This window comes from Salmo trutta, chromosome 39, assembly GCF_901001165.1.
Source record: "Salmo trutta chromosome 39, fSalTru1.1, whole genome shotgun sequence".
NCBI classification, from domain to species: domain Eukaryota; kingdom Metazoa; phylum Chordata; class Actinopteri; order Salmoniformes; family Salmonidae; genus Salmo; species Salmo trutta.
In genome coordinates this window covers 21696848-21717028 of record NC_042995.1, presented here as the reverse complement: position 1 = coordinate 21717028, position 20181 = coordinate 21696848, and the positions used below count along the sequence as shown (strand labels likewise).

The following is a 20181-nucleotide window of genomic DNA, read 5'->3' as shown; positions in this document are numbered from 1 at the left end:
AGACACGGGGGGAGAAAGAGAGACGGGGAGAAAGAGAGACAGGGGGAGAAAGGGAGACACAGGGGGAGAAAGGGAGACACAGGGGGAGAAAGGGAGGCACAGGGGGAGAAAGGGAGACACAGGGGGAGAAAGGGAGACACTGGGAGTAAGAGAGACACAGGGGGAGAAAGGGAGACACGGGGAGTAAGAGAGACACGGGGAGAAAGGGAGAGAAAGAGGGACACGGAGAGACACGGCGAGAAAGGGAGAGAAAGAGGGACACAGGGAGGGAAAGGGGGTCATGGAGAGAGAAAGGGGGACAGAGGGCGAGAAAGGGGGACAGAGGGCGAGAAAGGGGGACAGAGGGGCGAGAAAGGGGGACAGAGGGCGAGAAAGGGGGACAGAGGGCGAGAAAGGGGGACACAGAACGAGAAAGAGGGACACAGAACGACACAGGGCGAGAAAGAGGGACACAGAACGACACAGGGAGAGAAAGAGGGACACAGAACGACACAGGGCGAGAAAGAGGGACACAGGGCGAGAAAGAGGGACACAGGGCGAGAAAGAGGGACACAGGGCGAGAAAGAGGGACACAGGGCGAGAAAGAGGGACACAGGGCGAGAAAGAGGGACACAGGGCGAGAAAGAGGGACACGGCGAGAAAGAGGGACACGGCGAGAAAGAGGGACACGGCGAGAAAGAGGGACACAGGGCGAGAAAGGGACACAGGGCGAGAAAGAGGGACACAGACACAGGGCGAGAAAGAGGGACACAGAACGACACGGGGAGAGAAAGGGAGACACGGAGACAGAGAGACACGGGGGGAGAAAGAGAGACACGGGGGGAGAAAGGGAGACACGGGGGGAGAAAGGGAGACACGGGGGGAGAAAGGGAGACACGGGGGGGAGAAAGAGAGACGGGGAGAAAGAGAGACGGGGAGAAAGAGACGGGGAGAAAGAGAGACAGGGGGAGAAAGAGAGACACAGGGGGAGAAAGGGAGACAGAGAGACACGGGGGGAGAAAGGGAGACACGGGGGGAGAAAGGGAGACACGGGGGGAGAAAGAGAGACGGGGAGAAAGAGGGACACAGGGCGAGAAAGAGCGACACGGCGAGAAAGAGCGACACGGCGAGAAAGAGGGACACAGGGCGAGAAAGGGACACAGGGCGAGAAAGAGGGACACAGACACAGGGCGAGAAAGAGGGACACAGACACAGGGCGAGAAAGAGGGACACAGAACGACACGGGGAGAGAAAGGGAGACACGGGGGGAGAAAGAGAGACGGGGAGACAGAGAGACACGGGGGGAGAAAGGGAGACACGGGGGGAGAAAGGGAGACACGGGGGGAGAAAGGGAGACACGGGGGGGAGAAAGAGAGACGGGGAGAAAGAGAGACGGGGAGAAAGAGACGGGGAGAAAGAGAGACAGGGGAGAAAGAGAGACACAGGGGGAGAAGGGAGACAGAGAGACACGGGGGGAGAAAGGGAGACACGGGGGGAGAAAGGGAGACACGGGGGGAGAAAGAGAGACGGGGAGAAAGAGAGACAGGGGGAGAAAGGGAGACACAGGGGGAGAAAGGGAGACACAGGGGGAGAAAGGGAGACACAGGGGGAGAAAGGGAGGCACAGGGGGAGAAAGGGAGACACAGGGGGAGAAAGGGAGACACTGGGAGTAAGAGAGACACAGGGGGAGAAAGGGAGACACGGGGAGTAAGAGAGACACGGGGAGAAAGGGAGAGAAAGAGGGACACGGAGAGACACGGCGAGAAAGGGAGAGAAAGAGGGACACAGGGAGGGAAAGGGGGTCATGGAGAGAGAAAGGGGGACAGAGGGCGAGAAAGGGGGACAGAGGGCGAGAAAGGGGGACAGAGGGCGAGAAAGGGGGACAGAGGGCGAGAAAGGGGGACAGAGGGCGAGAAAGGGGGACAGAGGGCGAGAAAGGGGGACACAGAACGAGAAAGAGGGACACAGAACGCACAGGCGAGAAAGAGGGACACAGAACGACAACAGGGAGAGAAAGAGGGACACAGAAGGGGACACAGGGCGAGAAAGAGGGACACAGGGCGAGAAAGAGGGACACAGGGCGAGAAAGAGGGACACAGGGCGAGAAAGAGGACACAGGCGAGAAAGAGGGACACAGGGCGAGAAAGAGGGACACAGGGCGAGAAAGAGGGACACGGCGAGAAAGAGGGACACAGGGCGAGAAAGGGACACAGGGCGAGAAAGAGGGACACAGACACAGGGCGAGAAAGAGGGACACAGAACGACACGGGGAGAGAAAGAGGGACACGGGGAGAGAGAGAGGACGACGGGGGGAGAGAGGACGACGGGGGGAGAGAGAGGACGACGGGGGGAGAGAGGACGACGGGGGGGAGAGAGGACGACGGGGGGGGAGAGAGGACGACGGGGGGGGAGAGGACGACGGGGGGGGGAGAGGACGACGGGGGGGGGGAGAGGACGACGGGGGGGAGAGGACGACACGGGGGGGAGAGAGAGAGACACGGGGGGAGAGAGAGAGACACGGGGGAGAGAGAGAGACACGGGGGAGAGAGAGAGAAGACTACGGGGGGGAGAGAGAGAGAGAGGACCGGGGGGGAGAGAGAGAGAGACACGGGTGGAGAGAGAGAGACACGGAGGGGAGAGAGAGACACGGGGGAGAGGAGAGGAGAGAGAGAGAGAGACACGGGGGGAGAGAGAGAGAGAGAGAGACACGGGGGATGGAGAGAGAGAGAGAGACACGGGGGATGGAGAGAGAGAGAGAGAGACACGGGGGGAGAGGAGAGAGAGAGACACGGGGGAGGGAGAGAGAGAGAGACACGGGGGGAAGAGAGAGAGAGAGACGGGGAGGGGGAGAGAGAGAGAGACACGGGGGGAGAGAGAGAGAGACACGGGGGGAGAGAGAGAGAGACACGGGGGATGGAGAGAGAGAGAGACACGGGGGAGAGAGAGAGAGAGAGAGACACGGGGGGAGAGAGAGAGAGAGAGAGAGACACACGGGGGGGAGAGAGAGAGAGACACGGGGGGAGAGAGAGAGAGAGACACGGGGGGAGAGAGAGAGAGACACGGGGGGAGAGAGAGAGAGACACGGGGGGAGAGAGAGAGAGACACGGGGGGAGAGAGAGAGAGACACGGGGGAGAGAGAGAGAGACACGGGGGGAGACGGAGAGACACGGGGAGAGACGGAGAGACACGGGGAGAGACGGAGAGACACGGGGAGAGACGGAGAGACACGGGGAGAGACGGAGAGACAGAGGGAGGTGGAGAGTGGGAGGAAAAAGTGTTGGAGATTGAGGGAAGGCGAGAGCGAGGGAGGGAAGGAGAAAAGAGTCCTCTTCTGATACCATTAAAAAGCAAAAGGCCATGGGTGTTTGTTTTGTGATGACTCACATAGAACAGACAGTGTTTCTCTGTTTCAGGTAGTGGTAATGCCCCTGGTTGTAAATCAGTCATGCCCTTAGTAGTGTTCTAACAGCTTTAAGTGAATTGATTAGCACCTGGGACCCTGATTTAAAAGCGTAGGGCGTGAGACATGCATTTGACCATCTTCACACCATCTTCACACACCACACCTTTTTTTTCACCAAGACAGATGTGAAGAGGGCACAACAACACCTTTTCCCCCTCAGGAGACTGAAAAGATGTGGCATGGGTCCCCAGATCCTCAAAGTTCTACGGCTGCACCATCGAGAGCATCCTGACCGGTTGCGTCACCGCCTGGTATGGCAACTGCTCGGCATCTGACAGTAAGGCGCTACAGAGGGTAGTGAGTACGACCCAGTACATCACTGGGCCCAAGCTTTCCTCCATACAGGACCTATATAAAAGGTGGTGTCAGAGGAAAGGCCAAAAAAGTGCCAGACTCCAGTCACCCAAGGCATAGTTGGCTGGATGTCCTTTGGGGGGGTGGACCATTCTTAAAACCCAGCAGCGTTGCAGCTCTTGACACAAACCTCCTCCCCCTTCAGCTACATTGATTTTGAAGTGGATTTAACAAGTGATGTCAGTAAGGGATCATAGCATTCACCTGGTCAGTCTGTCATGGAAAGAGGTGTTCATAATGTTTTGTCCACTCAGTACAAAACATAGCTTTAACCTGGATTATAGTTTATCAGGTACACCCATCTAGTAGCGGGTCGGACCCAGAACAGCCTGATTTCTTGCTGCAGGTTGGACACCGTTGACACCAGGCAGGATGAGTTCATGGACTAATATCGCTTACGCCAGATTCTGACTCTGCCATTAGCATGACACACCAGGAAGCGGGATTCGTTGAACCAGGTGACGTTTTCCTCAGTTGTCCAGTGTTGGTGATCGCGCGCCCACTGGAGCCGCTTGTTTTTAGCTCATAGCAGTGGAACTAGGCGTGGTCGTCTGCTGCGATAGCAAATCCGTGACAAGGATCGAAGAGTTGTGCGTTCCGAGATGCTGTTCTGCACACCACTGTTGTACTGTGCCGTTATTTGTCTGTTTGTGGGTCCGCCTGTTAGCTTGCACCATTCTTGCCATACTCCTTTGACCTCTCATCAACGAGCCGTTTTCACCCGCAGGACTGGCACTGACTGGATGTTTTTTGTTTGTAGCACCATTCTCGGGAAACCCTAGACACTGTCATGCGTGAAAAAGCCCAGGAGGGCGGCCGTTTCTGAGGTACAGGATCCGGCACGCCTGGCACCGACGATCATACCACGCTCATTGGTTGCTTAGGTCACTCGTTTTGCCCATTCTGTTCAATCGAACAGTAACTGAATGCCTCGATGCCTGTCTGCCTGCTTTATATAGCAAGCCACGGCCACGTGACTCACTATCTGTAGCAGCGATCCATTTTTGTGAACGGGGTGGTGTACCTAATAAACTGTCCGGGTAGTGTAGGCGAAGTCATGAGGATAGGCTATATTTAAATGCCCCTTGCCTCAAATATCTGGTAATGTAATTTTAGTATTGTGCACAAGCTGCTAGGCAGAAATATCTTGCCTATGTAGAGTCAGATGGTGGCGAGGTTTTGCAAATCATCCTCAACCACCTGAAGATTGATATTACTTTGTTTTTTATTGACTGTGTGGTAATTTGTAGAAATCAAATGTCACATGAACATACTCAAACCCCAAGTAGTTAGGAAACGCAGATCAACAAGCCCTATTGGAGCGCTGCCTCGAGGCAGTATTTCTGGTCCTATTGGAAAAGGATAGTACACCCAATGACTTACATATTTACAAGGGAAGACTGAAATCCATCCCATGGTTGCATCCCAAATGTCACCCTATTCCCTTTATAGTGTGCTACTTTTGACCAGGGCCCATAGGGTGCCATTTCGGACACAGCACTCTATATGATGGCACCGCCAGTGTATTTGGTTTATTTCATTCTGTTCTTTTCCTCTTCCTGTCCTCCCCGGTTCGCCATGATGTCATGCTGTAAAGAAGCCATGTCCCTGGCACTGTAACCATGGCGATGCTGGTTTTTGATTGACAGCTGGGCTTGGGCGTTGTTATGGAACAGCCCGCGGGGGGAAATTAGGCCATTTCCTGTTCTGACCCCCCCCCCCCCCCACACACACACACACACACACACACACACACACACTCCGCACCGCACAGCTACTACATACACATGCACGGGTGTGTGCCTTGTTCACTGTACATTGTGTATCACATATGGCGGCCATGCCAACTAAAGGGTTGACTGGGATTGCCAAGGGGTCTTAGGGGGGTGATGGTTGGGCAGCTGTAGAGACAGTGTGGAAAGACTGTGCATGCCTGTAAATCTGCACAGTCACACACACACACAACAGTGGTTCTGTGTAAGCTCGCTGTCTCGAATGTGTCCGCGCATGATACGAAACAGACTCCTTTCCAGCTGGTGTGTGTGTGTGTGTGTGTGCGAATTTTGCACGCATGAACCTTGGTGTTTATGGCCTGTGCCAGTGCCCACCAGGCCCACTCACACACTTAGCCGAACTAGGCCCAAGTCACAGGCTGGTTAACCACAGGATGCTAACTGCAACTCAGCCTTTTTCTTTCTCCTTTTCTCCCTCCCTGTTCTCTCTTCTTTCCCTCACTCTCCTCCCTCCCTGCTCGCTCCCTCGTTCCTTCCTCCCTGCTCCCTCTGCCTTTTTTCTCTCGCTTCCTCTCTCTCTCTCTCTCTCTCTCTCCTGCTTCTTCCTATCACTTTTTCTTTGAGCTGTTAACACAGAAGCAAATAACTATTTGGAGGTAGAGATGCAGCCAAGTATGTAAGCTCTCAGGGGAATAAGAGTGGATTTTCAAAGCAAGCCCTTCCTGCCGTTCCTCTCCACACTTAAACACAGTGCTCCTCTCTTTGAGACATATTACATTACACTACCACACACACACACTTTCCAACATGATGCTGCAGAAAATGATACTGTACAGATACAATCTCAATTGAGCTCGAAGTGCTGGTATTGGATCAGTTTGCGGGTCACACACACACACACACAGCTTTATTTTCGTGACATGTCAGGAATTTTTGGTGAATAAAAATGTTTGACAATTAAAAATCATATTTTCTTCAACACTAACCCCAAACCCATAAACCTAACCCTTAAGCTTAAAATAGCATTTGAACAAATTCAGGACATGAAAAAAGTCCTGCCTTTTCAAAAAAATAATAAGTTCTTGTTTTCCTACCCTGTCAAAACATTGGGGTCCTGATAAGGTAGGAAAACGAGTATACACACTGTACGAAAAGCAGGGGTCAACTATGTACCTATGGAGGGCCCTGTTGTCTGGTACAGTCCCCCATCAAGAGGCTCACAGCACGGTTAGGGGGAAACACTGTACCCCCTGGAACACCAATGAGATGCCCTTAGGCCTGAGCTCCTAACTGTTCCATCTGAATGGGCTGCTATCAGACCTGGCTTCAAATACTATTTGAAAATCATTTCAAATACTTTATCTGTGCTTGATTGAGCTCTCCTGGTGCAATGGAACCCATAGAATAGGCCCCGAACTGCCAACCCTGCCCGCCTGGCAGGCTAGAGCAAACGCTCAAAGTATTTGAAAGATTTCAAATATTATTTGAACCCAGGTCTGGCTGTTGTAGGGGTTCATGTACTGTAGGAACACAGGGTAATATTGTGGGGATAAGACTGGGCTTTTTGTGTCTTTAGGTGACTTTGCCACACACTGCTGCCATGCCATTGATCCTGTCACCCACCGTGTGTGTGCTTGTTTCTGTCTCACCCCTCACTAGTGGTGCTCTCAGAGAATTGCGTGTGTAAAAAGAGGACGGAGGGGGGCGTGGTTACGGTTTAGTGGTAGAGGGTGTGCGTCCGTGCGCGTGTATGTGACCGTGTGTGAGGGAGTGTTTTCTTGTGTCCCACTGTGCGTGGCCCTGCCTCCCCATGTCCTCATGTAGCCTGTCACTAGATTAAGATAAGATGACATTCCTCTGACTAGATCCTATGCTGTTTTCATTCCAAATACTCCCCCACTAAACTCTCTCCCAATCCAACCAGGAAGTGATGCAATAGGAACAGGATGTGAAGGGGTCACTGGTCATACTTTTAATGGTATCAGAAGAGGATGTGAAGGGGTCAGCTATTAGTCAAATATGCTTCTGTCTGTCTGAGGTTGGAGTGGATCAGAAAGGAGTGGGTTTCGAGATTGGTTTAGCCACAGATGTGGGTGGTGGTTAGGGAAGGGGCTTCGAGTGGGGCCTTCCGTGAAGCATGAACGTGCGCACACACACACGCTCACCCCTAGGGGGCTTTAAAGGCTTGTAGTGTCACTGGCTCAAGTTCTACCGGTGTGGCTTTGAGTCATGACACTGCACATGATTTAAACACTGAGTCATTATCCCAGCAGTGTAAAAGGTGGGACATTTACACAAACATCACCTATTTTCTGATCTGTCCACAAGAGGGCGCTCTGTCATTATCATTAGACGCCACGATGAGGCTCTGTGATACAGAATACCGTGGCTACGTCCCAAGTGGCACACCATTCCCTTCATAGTGCATTACTTTTGACCAAAGCCCAAGTACACTATAAAGGGAATAGGGCGTGATTTGGGACAGAGTTCGTGATTGGCTGTGGCTGACAGTCGACTTCGACTCTTATCGCCAATCTCTGACCATAGGCGTGATGGGTTTATTGAAGCCATAATGTTCTTTTTATGAATTGATGTGGCCCCTATGTGGAACGGGCGATGCGGTCATTTCAGTGCTCACTACTGTACAAAACAGCCAAAGCAGTATGGGCAGCCACTCGTGTGGGAATAGGCCTTGGCTCAACTCAGTAGGCCTTCCAACGGCATCCAGCATGTGGAACACTGCATCTCTGGCAGACACAACAGGGAATAGCCTCATGCCGCTGCGCAGCCATATCCCTCCACATTATAGAGCTCTTTTTGGCGGTTGCCATGGTAACATATATATATATATATATATATATATATATATATATATATATATATATATATATATATATATATATATATATATATATATATATATATATATATATATAAGAAGGTTGAGCTGGTGAAGGTGTGGGTTCATCGCTGCCACTGTGCGATAGAATTCTCTCTTGGTAAATGTGTGCACGTATGCATGCGTGCTCGTGAATTGAAACATTTGAATCGTTTTGATTGTAATGTGATTTCTATAGTCAAATGAAGTATTGTGTGTGTGTGTGTGTGTGTGTGTCTGTCTCCAGATGGCAGATATGTCTGACGATGAGCTGGACCACGGGGGAGTGGAGGAGGACAGTGATAAGGAAGACCAGGACCTGGACAAAATGTTTGGAGCCTGGTTGGGAGAGCTGGACAAACTCACACAGGTATTGCAGTAGGGGAGGATGGGTGTATCCCGGCAACAGTAGCCTGGCAACTATATCCTGGCAGCCATGTCATGGATACCATGTCTTGGCAACGGTATCCTAGCAAACCATATCCAAGTAATCCTATTCTAGCAACAATATCATAGTAACAGTATCCATGCATCCATGTCCAAGTAACTGTAACCTAGTAACCGTACCCTAGCAATCGTATCCTGGTAACCGTATCCCGGCAACCATATTATCCTATTTACCACCCCTCCCACCCTTTCGCTAAGTCATGTTAGCTTTCTTACACTTCCTTCAAGCCTGTTAAAGTCTGGTCTTGTATTGTTATGGATTAAAGACATGCGGCGGTACTTTGGCAACTAGTAAGCATTTTTTAAACCTCTTGCTTTGAGCTGGATTGTTTCATGTGTAGTTCATACATGCACAATCTATGAGCAGAATTACTGTCTTACCTCAATTAGCCATTAAATCCTTAGTTTGAAAACTACTGTTTTCTGGAATCTGTGGTGCCATTTTACCTACATTTACCCCCACGTGGGCCAGTCCCCTAGCAATTTGAGTTTCAGCCAATGAGCTTCAGCCCCTCGCCATTTGAGTGACAGCTAGCAAGACACACAGACAGTAGAGCAAGAGAGCAATGATTTTGTGACGTATGCAATTTTTGGACCACTTGGCTAGTGTGCGCTACATTCAGAACTAGTGGCCTAAAAAGTATACAAAAGTATCAGAGAATATTTTTAAGATGTTGTGATTTGTCCTCTACAGAGCCTGGATGACGGGAAGCCACAGAAGCCAGTCCAGAAGGCCCCTCTCAGACAGGAAACCAACATGGCTAACTTTTCTTACCGCTTCTCCATGTACAACATCAATGGTAAGACACACACACTCAGACCTATATGCCCTACCTACTTCCTGCAGAGCATGGTGTCTGTGACATGCCTGTGTGACCCACAACAACCTTGCTTTACTGCTGTGCAAAATTACCTTTTCAACTGTCACGCTTTCATGAAATCAATATTTTAGCTTGTGTGTGTGTACTAGCATGTCTCTACTAGCATGTGTGTACTAGCGTGTACTAGCATGTCTCTACTAGCATGTCTCTACTAGCATGTGTGTACTAGCATGTCTCTACTAGCATGTCTCTACTAGCATGTGTGTATACAAAAGAAGGTGGATTCACACTCCCCTTTTCCCCCTCCTTACAGAGGCTCTGAACCAGACGACAGAGACCGTAGACCTGGATGCCCTGATGGCTGACCTGTGTTCCATAGAACAGGAGCTCAGCACCATCAGCAAGCCCAACACCGGCACCGCCCGCCAGGCTAAATGTCAACAACGAGGCCCGGGGGGTCGCAGCGCCAGTGCCAAGCAGACTGGCAGCGGTGGAGGGGGTAGCAGCGGGGGCAGCACCAGCAGTAGTACCCGGGCGTCACCAGCCTCCACCGTCCGAGGGGGCAGCTCCAACTCCCACGGGCGCCCGTCTGCATCGAACTTCTCGCTGGACGACATCACAGCCCAGTTAGAGCAGGCGTCACTCAGCATGGACGAGGCAGCGCACCAGACTTCTTCCTCCTACTCCTCTGCCACCCTCCGGCACCCCTCGGCGGGTTCCTCGTCCTCGCAGCACCGGAGGACGGGCTCAGTTGGCGCAGTTAGTGAACACGAGGCGGGGGGCCACTCCTCGAGGTCCAGTGTTAATTCTGCGTCTGCGTCCAGCATGGACTCTCTGGATATCGACAAGGTGCTGTCTAGGACAGCAGGAGGGGCCGAGCAGGAAGGGGAGTCCCAAGGCCCCCAGCCACCACAGGGCCCGGCCAGTACTGAGGTAAGTCACACACACTCATACCTACCTACACTCCAATCTTCACAATCCTGTTTTCCCAATTATTTCTTAAAAAGTAACTAAGATGTACCATGAATAGAAATATCTCTTAGTGAAACATTGACAGGTTGTTCATTTCTTTCCTCTGTTGTCGTCTGTATGAGAGTCAGCCTGCAAACAAGGCCCAGTTATCTCAGCCTATCAAAAGCCCTTTTTCATGTACAGGCTTTTAGTTTGAGCAGGGTAATGAATGCCGTTAATAGGGCATTGTGGGACCTCCTTTATGCAGACTAACAGGGTGGGTTGACTATTTGAGTTATAACAGTGAAAGGCTGTTTGGTTAGGGGGGAAAATAAACTGCTGCTGTGCTTTGTTTGTTCGAACATGATGAATGGTATGATGATGAATGGTATGGTGATGTATGGTGGTGAATGGTATGGTGGTGAATGGTATGATGAATGAATGATATGGTGGTGAATGGTATGGTGGTGAATGGTATGATGTATGGTGATGAATGGTATGATGTATGGTGGTGAATGATATGATGAATGGTATGATGGTGAATGGTATGGTGGTGTATGGTATGATGTATGGTGATGAATGGTATGATGTATGGTGGTGAATGGTATGATGAATGATATGGTGATGAATGGTATGGTGGTGAATGGTATGATGTATGGTGATGAATGGTATGATGTATGGTGGTGAATGATATGATGAATGGTATGATGGTGAATGGTGTGGTGTATGGTATGGTGATGAATGGTGGTGAATGGTATGATGAATGGTATGGTGATGAATGGTATGGTGGTGTATGGTGATGATGATGAATGGTATGGTGGTGAATGGTATGGTGGTGAATGGTATGATGTATGATGTATGGTGGTGAATGATATGCTGAATGGTATGATGGTGAATGGTATGGTGGTGTATGGTATGGTGATGAATGGTGGTGAATGGTATGGTGATGTATGGTGGTGAATGGTATGGTGGTGAATGGTATGATGAATGAATGATATGGTGGTGAATGGTATGGTGGTGAATGGTATGATGTATGGTGATGAATGGTATGATGTATGGTGGTGAATGATATGATGAATGGTATGATGGTGAATGGTATGGTGGTGTATGGTATGGTGATGAATGGTGGTGAATGGAATGGTGGTGAATGGTATGGTGGTGAATGGTATGATGTATGGTGATGAATGGTATGGTGGTGTATGGTGATGATGATGAATGGTATGGTGGTGAATGGTATGATGAATGAATGATATGGTGGTGAATGGTATGGTGGTGAATGGTATGATGTATGGTGATGAATGGTATGATGTATGGTGGTGAATGATATGATGAATGGTATGATGGTGAATGGTATGGTGGTGTATGGTATGGTGATGAATGGTGGTGAATGGAATGGTGGTGAATGGTATGGTGGTGAATGGTATGATGTATGGTGATGAATGGTATGGTGGTGTATGGTGATGATGATGAATGGTATGGTGGTGAATGGTATGGTGGTGAATGGTATGATGTATGATGTATGGTGGTGAATGATATGATGAATGGTATGATGGTGAATGGTATGGTGGTGTATGGTATGGTGATGAATGGTGGTGAATGGTATGGTGGTGAATGGTATGGTGGTGAATGGTATGATGTATGATGAATGGTATGGTGATGAATGGTATGGTGATGAATGGTATGGTATATGGAATGGTGATGAATGATATGGTGAATGATATGGTGGTGTATGGTATGGAGGTGAATGGTGATGAATGGTGGTGAATGGAATGGTGGTGAATGGTATGATGTATGATGAATGGTATGGTGATGAATGGTATGGTGGTGAATGGTGATGATGATGAATGGTATGGTGGTGAATGGTATGATGGTGAATGGTATGATGTATGATGAATGGTATGGTGATGAATGGTATGGTGGTGTATGGTGATGATGATGAATGGTATGATGGTGAATGGTATGATGTATGATGAATGGTATGGTGATGAATGGTATGGTGGTGTATGGTGATGATGATGAATGGTATGATGGTGAATGGTATGGTGTATGATGAATGGTATGGTGATGAATGGTATGGTATATGGAATGGTGATGAATGGTATGATGATGAATGATATGGTGATGTATGGTGATGTATGGTATGGTGATGAATGATGTATGGTGATGAATGGTGATGAATGGTATGGTGATGAATGATATGATGAATGATATGGTGATGAATGGTATGGCGATGTATGGTGATGAATGATATGATGATGTATGGTGATGAATGATATGATGAATGATATGGTGATGAATGGTATGGTGATGTATGGTGATGTATGGTGATGAATGATATGGTGATGAATGGTATGGTGATGAATGGTATGGTGAATGGTATGATGATGAATGATGATGTATGGTGATGAATGATATGGTGATGAATGGTATGGTGATGTATGGTGATGAATGATATGGTGATGAATGATATGGTGATGAATGGTATGGTGATGAATGGTATGATGATGTATGATGATGTATGGTGATGAATGGTATGGTGATGTATGGTGATGAATGGTATGATGATGTATGGTGATGAATGGTATGGTGATGTATGGTGATGAATGATATGGTGATGAATGATATGGTGATGAATGGTATGATGATGTATGGTGATGAATGGTATGATGGTGATGGTAGGATGGTATGAATGGTATGATGGTGATGAATGATATGGTGATGAATGGTATGATGATGTATGGTGATGTATGGTGATGAATTGTATGGTGATGAATGGTATGATGATGTATGGTGATGAATGGTATGGTGATGTATGGTGATGAATGATATGATGAATGGTATGGTGATGAATGGTGATGTATGGTGATGAATGGCATGGTGATGTATGATATGATGATGTATGGTGATGAATGGTATGATGATGTATGGTGATGAATGATATGGTGATGAATGATGTATGGTGATGAATGGTGATGAATGGTATGGTGATGTATGGTGATGAATGGTGATGAATGGTATGGTGATGTATGGTGATGAATGGTATGGTGATGTATGGTGATGAATGGTATGATGATATATGGTGATGAATGGTATGGTGATGTATGGTGATGAATGATATGGTGATGAATGATATGGTGATGAATGATATGGTGATGAATGGTATGATGATGTATGGTGATGAATGGTATGATGGTGATGGTAGGATGGTATGAATGGTATGATGGTGATGAATGATATGGTGATGAATGGTATGATGATGTATGGTGATGTATGGTGATGAATTGTATGGTGATGAATGGTATGATGATGTATGGTGATGAATGGTATGGTGATGTATGGTGATGAATGATATGATGAATGGTATGGTGATGAATGGTGATGTATGGTGATGAATGGCATGGTGATGTATGATATGATGATGTATGGTGATGAATGGTATGATGATGTATGGTGATGAATGATATGGTGATGAATGATGTATGGTGATGAATGGTGATGAATGGTATGGTGATGTATGGTGATGAATGGTGATGAATGGTATGGTGATGTATGGTGATGAATGATATGGTGATGAATGGTATGGTGATGAATGATATGGTGATGTATGATGATGTATGGTGATGAATGATATGATGAATGATATGGTGATGAATGGTATGGTGATGTATGGTGATGAATGATATGATGAATGATATGGTGATGAATGGTATGGTGATATATGGTGAATGGTATGATGATGAAATGATGAATGATGATGAATGATGATGTATGGTGATGATTGATATTGTGATGAATGGTGATGAATGATATGGTGATGAATGGTATGGTGATGTAGGGTGATGAATGATATGGTGAGGATGATGTATGATGATGTATGGTGATGTATGGTGATGAATGATATGGTGATGAATGATATGGTGATGAATGATATGGTGATGAATGATATGGTGATGAATGGTATGATGATGTATGGTGATGAATGGTATGATGGTGATGGTAGGATGGTATGAATGGTATGATGGTGATGAATGATATGGTGATGAATGTCATGGTGATGTATGATGATGAATGGTGATGAATTGTATGGTGATGAATGGTATGATGATGTATGGTGATGAATGGTATGGTGATGAATGATATGATGAATGGTATGGTGATGAATGGTGATGTATGGTGATGAATGGCATGGTGATGTATGATATGGTGATGAATGGTATGATGGTGATGAATGGTATGATGATGAATGGTATGGTGGTGAATGGTATGATGGTGGTGAATGGTATGATATGGTGATGAATGGTATGATGATGAATGGTATGGTGATGATGAGTGAGTGAGTGTGTGTGTGTGTGTACGCGCGCCCTCTGGAAACCACACTAGTTCCCTGCATGGTGCACTTACACTGCATGATGTTTTCAAGTCCAGCTGCATGCCAAATGTGCACCCTACAACTCATTGTATTACATTTGTTTGCTATCCGTATAACACACAATGTTGTGTGCGTGTGTGTGTGTGTGTGTGTGTGTGTGTGTGTGTGTGTGTGTGTGTGTGTATACTACCCATTGGGAAGTGTGGTATTTACATTACAGTGAGGGAATGCATTGTAATCCCTGAAGTCTGCATGTGTGATATGGATTACAATGTATCTCCTGTACCTGTTTGGCTGTCAACTCAACCTGCTTGACTTAGGTACGGGAACTTAGTTTAGGTTTACAAGATGGATACGAGAAAATATATATATATATATATATATGTGTGTGTGTGTGTATATGTGCATGCCACTTAGCAGAGGCTTTTATCCAAAGTGACTAACAGTACAGTGCGTTCATACATCCAGTATGTAGCACGTTATCACTAATTGAACCCACAGCCTGGCATTGCTAGCGCCACACATGACCACATATAGAATCAGTATGCGATGGGGAGACTGAAGAAGTGGAAAGTAAACCTCCCTGTCCCCATGCATGTTAACTGTGTGTGTTTGCATCCTCTCTGCACCCATAATGCACCTCCCCGTTTCCCAGCATGCCTCACTACTGCGACGGGCCAATGGTAAGCCGGCCAGACGGCAGCTTGACTTCACCTCACGGGAGGGTGAAGTGGATCTGGACACTGTAAGTGTGTGTGTGGGCGCATGTGTCGGTGTGTGTGTGTGTGTGTGCATGTGTTGGAGAAAAAGCAAGACATGTATGTGTGTGATTGTGTACAGGTGAGTGTTAGCGATCACCTTCAGCAATCACAGCAGTATCATCTTTAGAAAGTGTGCCTTTGATAAATCCTCTCTCTTCCCCATCCACAGCTATCTAGTTTGACCACCACAATCAATGCTCCAACTATTGGACCTCTCTTGCTTCCACACTTTTTAAACCTCTCTCCCCCCACCCTTCAAAAGCATTTTTTAATGAGCCATTGAGAATCATTGCACTGACTGTCTTATCTGTTTCTCTCCTCACCTCTGCGCCACCAAGCACTCCTATCTGGACAGAGAAACGTCCCTCATTCTGAAAAGCATTGCAGGAAAGCCTTCTCACCTGCTGACCAAGGTGACGCCTCATTCGCTTGCTTGTGCTTGAACTACACCTCTTTACCATCTCCCTAAGCTCCTCCCACGGTGCCAACACCCACCCACTGTGCTCGATTGACCTGATTGGCTTGTTTTACTTCTATCTCATCCTTCCGTAGCTTTCTTCTCTCGCCCTTTCTCCTGCATGCAGACCTTGCTTATATCTCGCCGTTATCCATGTTTTTTCTTGTTCCTCCCTGTGCTGATGTGTCCATTTTGATTCCCTGCACTCCTTTTGTCTAGTAGGGGGAAAGAAATGCAGGGTAGGTAACTGGCGCTGCGGCTCAGTACAGTTTTGCACTCCATCTAACTTCACTGTCATGACAGTCTTGCGGACAGACCTGGGTCATATACACTTATGTAAAATACTTTCAAATGTTCTTGACTTGATTTGCCTGGGGCAATAGAACCGACATAATCCCAGAAGTGCTAAATCAAGCGCAGCTTTTCTTGAGTAGAATTTGAAAGTACTTGACATGTGTTTGACCCAAATCTGGAGTGTTGTTTATAATAAACCCTTACATATGGGCTGCGTTCAGTTGCACTAGGTCTGGAGCATGACTGCATGCCTGAGCTTAGAGAAATGGAGCTGGATGTGTGTGTAACTCTGAACGCTCCCTTTTCTATTATGAAGTCTTTGGTGTGTGAGCCACTAATGCTATGGTATAAACCAGTGTTCCTCAACCTGCCGCCCACGGGCCGGGTCTGGTCCTTGGGTTGTTGCTTACCAGTCCCTCAGGCGGTTAGTTGTCTGACACTGATTCTGACAACTTTCCAGTGCTCGTTTTAATGGAAGTGGTCAACCAGTAGCTTGCAGCCGCCTGGTCCAAATAAAGGTTGAGAAACACTGGTGTCAAGGTTGGCGTCGATTCCATTTCAATTAGATCATAACAGCTAGTTAACAGAGATTCCGATGTTCTTCATTGTTTCTTAAAGAATTGGGATAATGTTAGTGGAATTGACCCCAACCCTGTCTGGTATGGTAAGCATGGTTCTGAAACTAACAGGAGCCAAGATTTAAACATGTTTTCCTCCTCATGGTTGATAAAAGGCTACTTAGCTGAAAACGTCAATGGATTTGACCTGACCCTCCTCTCCAAAGCTAAAGAGAAATAACAAGCCGAGTCATTTATAGGTTACTGACTGGTCTGGTGCAGTGAAGTGACGCAGAGGGAAATTTCCATGAAGAAAATAAAGAGCAGTGTAGATAGAGTATGTTGTTTAAGATATTTGTCCCAAAAAAATGCTGGCCTGTTTTATTTGAATCGCCTAATCCTCTTTAGGGTTAGAAAAGAGGGTCGCTCTCTCTCTCTCTCTCCCCGTCTCTGTGCTCCACTATTCCTTCGTTCTCTTTTTCTCTCTGTCTCTGTGTGTTTTATTTATCCATCATCTTTAGTCTAGCACCCTTTCTCCCCTCCCTCCCACAGCTTTGCAGAGTAAAGTACATTCTTGGCATTTGTTTGATGGTTGTGTGTCAGATGTTGAATTTGGTGGATTGGTAAAGTTGGCCACTTTCTATCATGATTGATTTTTGCCTTCAAAACGAAAGCAGCTGAGCCAAGTGCTAGTCCTGGGATACACGGAGAGCAGTTAGCGATAGATACTGTATTCTAGGGTGAAGTATGGAGATGTACTGTGTTTCTGTCGATGCTGTAAATTAACGAAATCGATCTCTATTGTGACGCTTCAACATTGTTTTAGATGCACAGATTCAAGAGCGTTTGTTTTCGGCGTTCTTTGATTTAGCGCAAACGCTAGCCAAGGCCATCTGACGTATGAATAAATCTGTTAATAAACAATTAGCTCTACACAAAAGAAGACCCAAAACAAATTTGTCAAGCACTTTTTAATTTATGCGGAAGGCCTAAAATATCATAATGTGTATGGGAACGGAATTATGCAGTCATTCTCAGGGGGCGCTTCCTGTATCGCTGCTCATTCGAATATTACGGATGCCAACACTGGAGGATTGTGGGTAGGAGGAGGCGCGCATCTGTATGTCTTCTGACATAGTATCTCAAATTCTTAAACACACATACAAACGCAAAATCCGTCTGCCCCCGAATTTTGGGGCCGTATGATTTAATTGACTAATTATGAAGTTGTACTAGTCCAATGTAGCACAAGGCTATTTGTTTATGAGCTGTTTTTAAGCCAACCGTCTATGTCTGTGTTCAGAATGCCATCCAAATGGGTTTAGCGACAGAGTGCCTGAGGTGTTTGTGGCAATGGGAGGGTTTGTATGTCAGTGTTACACTGCACTTTTACACACACACACACACACACACACACACACACACACACACACACACAGAGAGATGTTTCACCACACTATCCCTTCTCCCCTGCTTCATGAGTCAGAATAGAACTACGAAGTATAGAGAGTTGTAGATGGGGAGAGCGAGAGAGGGAGGGAGGGAGGGAGGGGAACAACAGACAGGGAGAGAGGGTAAAACTTCAAAGGGAAAGAGCGAGACCGGCTTTTTATAGGCACAGCAGAAATTCCTTTTTTAAATTCAGCCTTCATGGAATCCTGTGAAAATGCAGTAGGAAAGTGCCTGCAGTAGAGAAGGAGAGATCTATTTTCCAGTATTTACTGAGGAGCATGCAGGATGCAAAGTGCTGTGGAGGGGGACATGGAGAAGGGGTTTCGCAGTCCCAAAGCTAAATTAAGTGTGACTGGGATTGACTCCATATTTTAATACTCCATTGGTCCTTTTGAACCCTTACACACACAGATACATACACACTCCACACGGAAAGCCTGTCACTGCGGGTTGGCTAAACAGTGCCGTTCTTGCATTACACCGCCACTCATGCAGAAAGGTAGTCTGAGTCATGGAGAGGGTTCCCAGATAAGAGGCTTGCATCTTAATACCCCAACCCCCCCTCCTCCAAATATTCACTACCCTAATACCACTCCCTGTTTACTGTTGTCGGGGGGGGGGGGGCAAATTAAAGCTGGTCACAGCTACCCCTGCACTGATTGGATAAGGGGGAAGAGGGTCTGGTGAACGGGTCCCCCTGGTTGGTGAGAGGTGATTGGGTGACGGGACAGAGGGGTCCTCTCTGTCGCCAGCCGGTGAAGGGGTTCTCCTGTTTGCGTGGGGATTATGGCTCGGCGATTGGGCACGCTCCCAGGACTCCGCAGCTGTTCGAGAGAGCGAGGATGGAAGGGGGAGGGACGTCTCGTCTCTGAGGGGTTAGTAGTGCTCATCTTGTGCGTGTATGCCGGTGGGTGCGTGTGTCAAGGAGCCTGTACTATCTCTCACACTCCACTCTGGTCGTGCTTTCCTGGCTGTAGTGTGTCAGAGGAGAAGGGAGTGGAAGCAGGTTGAAGTCTCTTTGCATTGGTCTCCGTTACTCCTGAAGGACTGAGACGAAGATCTCGCTCTCTACATTGCTTTCTGCCATTCATCTGGACTCTGGTCTTGGTCTTGGAAGGAGAAGATCGGGATTTTGGAATGGCGACATTCCAACATCGGGAAAACCCCCCTTTTGTTTGTGTGTGTGTGTGTGTGTGTAGTGTCTAGGCTTTCTCTCTGTGCTATGTAAGCGTCTTTGTTTTTTTGTTTTGTAGTGGAGGACACTGATGCTTTTAGGACCGGATTTCATATCTTCTGCAGATTCTTGCCATTTGGGGGATCCTCCACTATTGTGTCCCATCCGCCGTGTAGCGAGACCAAAGGGATTTCCTCATCTCGGCTTCTGCTCTAGTAGAGAGAAAGAGAGAAAGAGAGAGAGGGAGAGAGGGCGATAATGGGGAGAGAAGGATGAAAGAGCGGCCATCTTTGAGCGCTTTTCTTTTCATTTTTACCGATGGAGCACTGGTGATTTTAGGGCTATCTACTGTTGGAGTCGGACGTGTTGGGCTGATCTGTGTGTGAGGACACGCGTTCTGTGTTGTGGTGGCCGTACCAGAGATGGAGGTGATGGCGTCTTGCTGGAGGGGCCAGGTAAACGATTCCAGGGCCATTGATGGAATGCACAGT

General features: G+C 47.7%; 1 protein-coding gene across 5 annotated transcripts in view; it reads left to right on the top strand.

Moving 5' to 3' along the window:
* The window catches only part of LOC115179787 (ras-associated and pleckstrin homology domains-containing protein 1-like), a 74600-nt gene that overhangs the window by 35787 nt on the left and 18632 nt on the right, over nucleotides 1-20181 (top strand). For 2 of the 5 annotated variants that reach the window (XM_029741549.1, XM_029741548.1), the window contains 5 exons: nucleotides 8655-8777; nucleotides 9549-9654; nucleotides 9989-10608; nucleotides 15651-15740; nucleotides 16095-16169. In XM_029741549.1, coding sequence (XP_029597409.1) covers nucleotides 8655-8777; nucleotides 9549-9654; nucleotides 9989-10608; nucleotides 15651-15740; nucleotides 16095-16169 — 1014 coding nt within the window. Of the gene's footprint in view, nucleotides 1-8654; nucleotides 8778-9548; nucleotides 9655-9988; nucleotides 10609-15650; nucleotides 15741-16094; nucleotides 16170-18634; nucleotides 20146-20181 lie in introns of those variants that run through there. The other 3 variants (XM_029741550.1, XM_029741551.1, XM_029741552.1) reach the window with 3 other exon arrangements.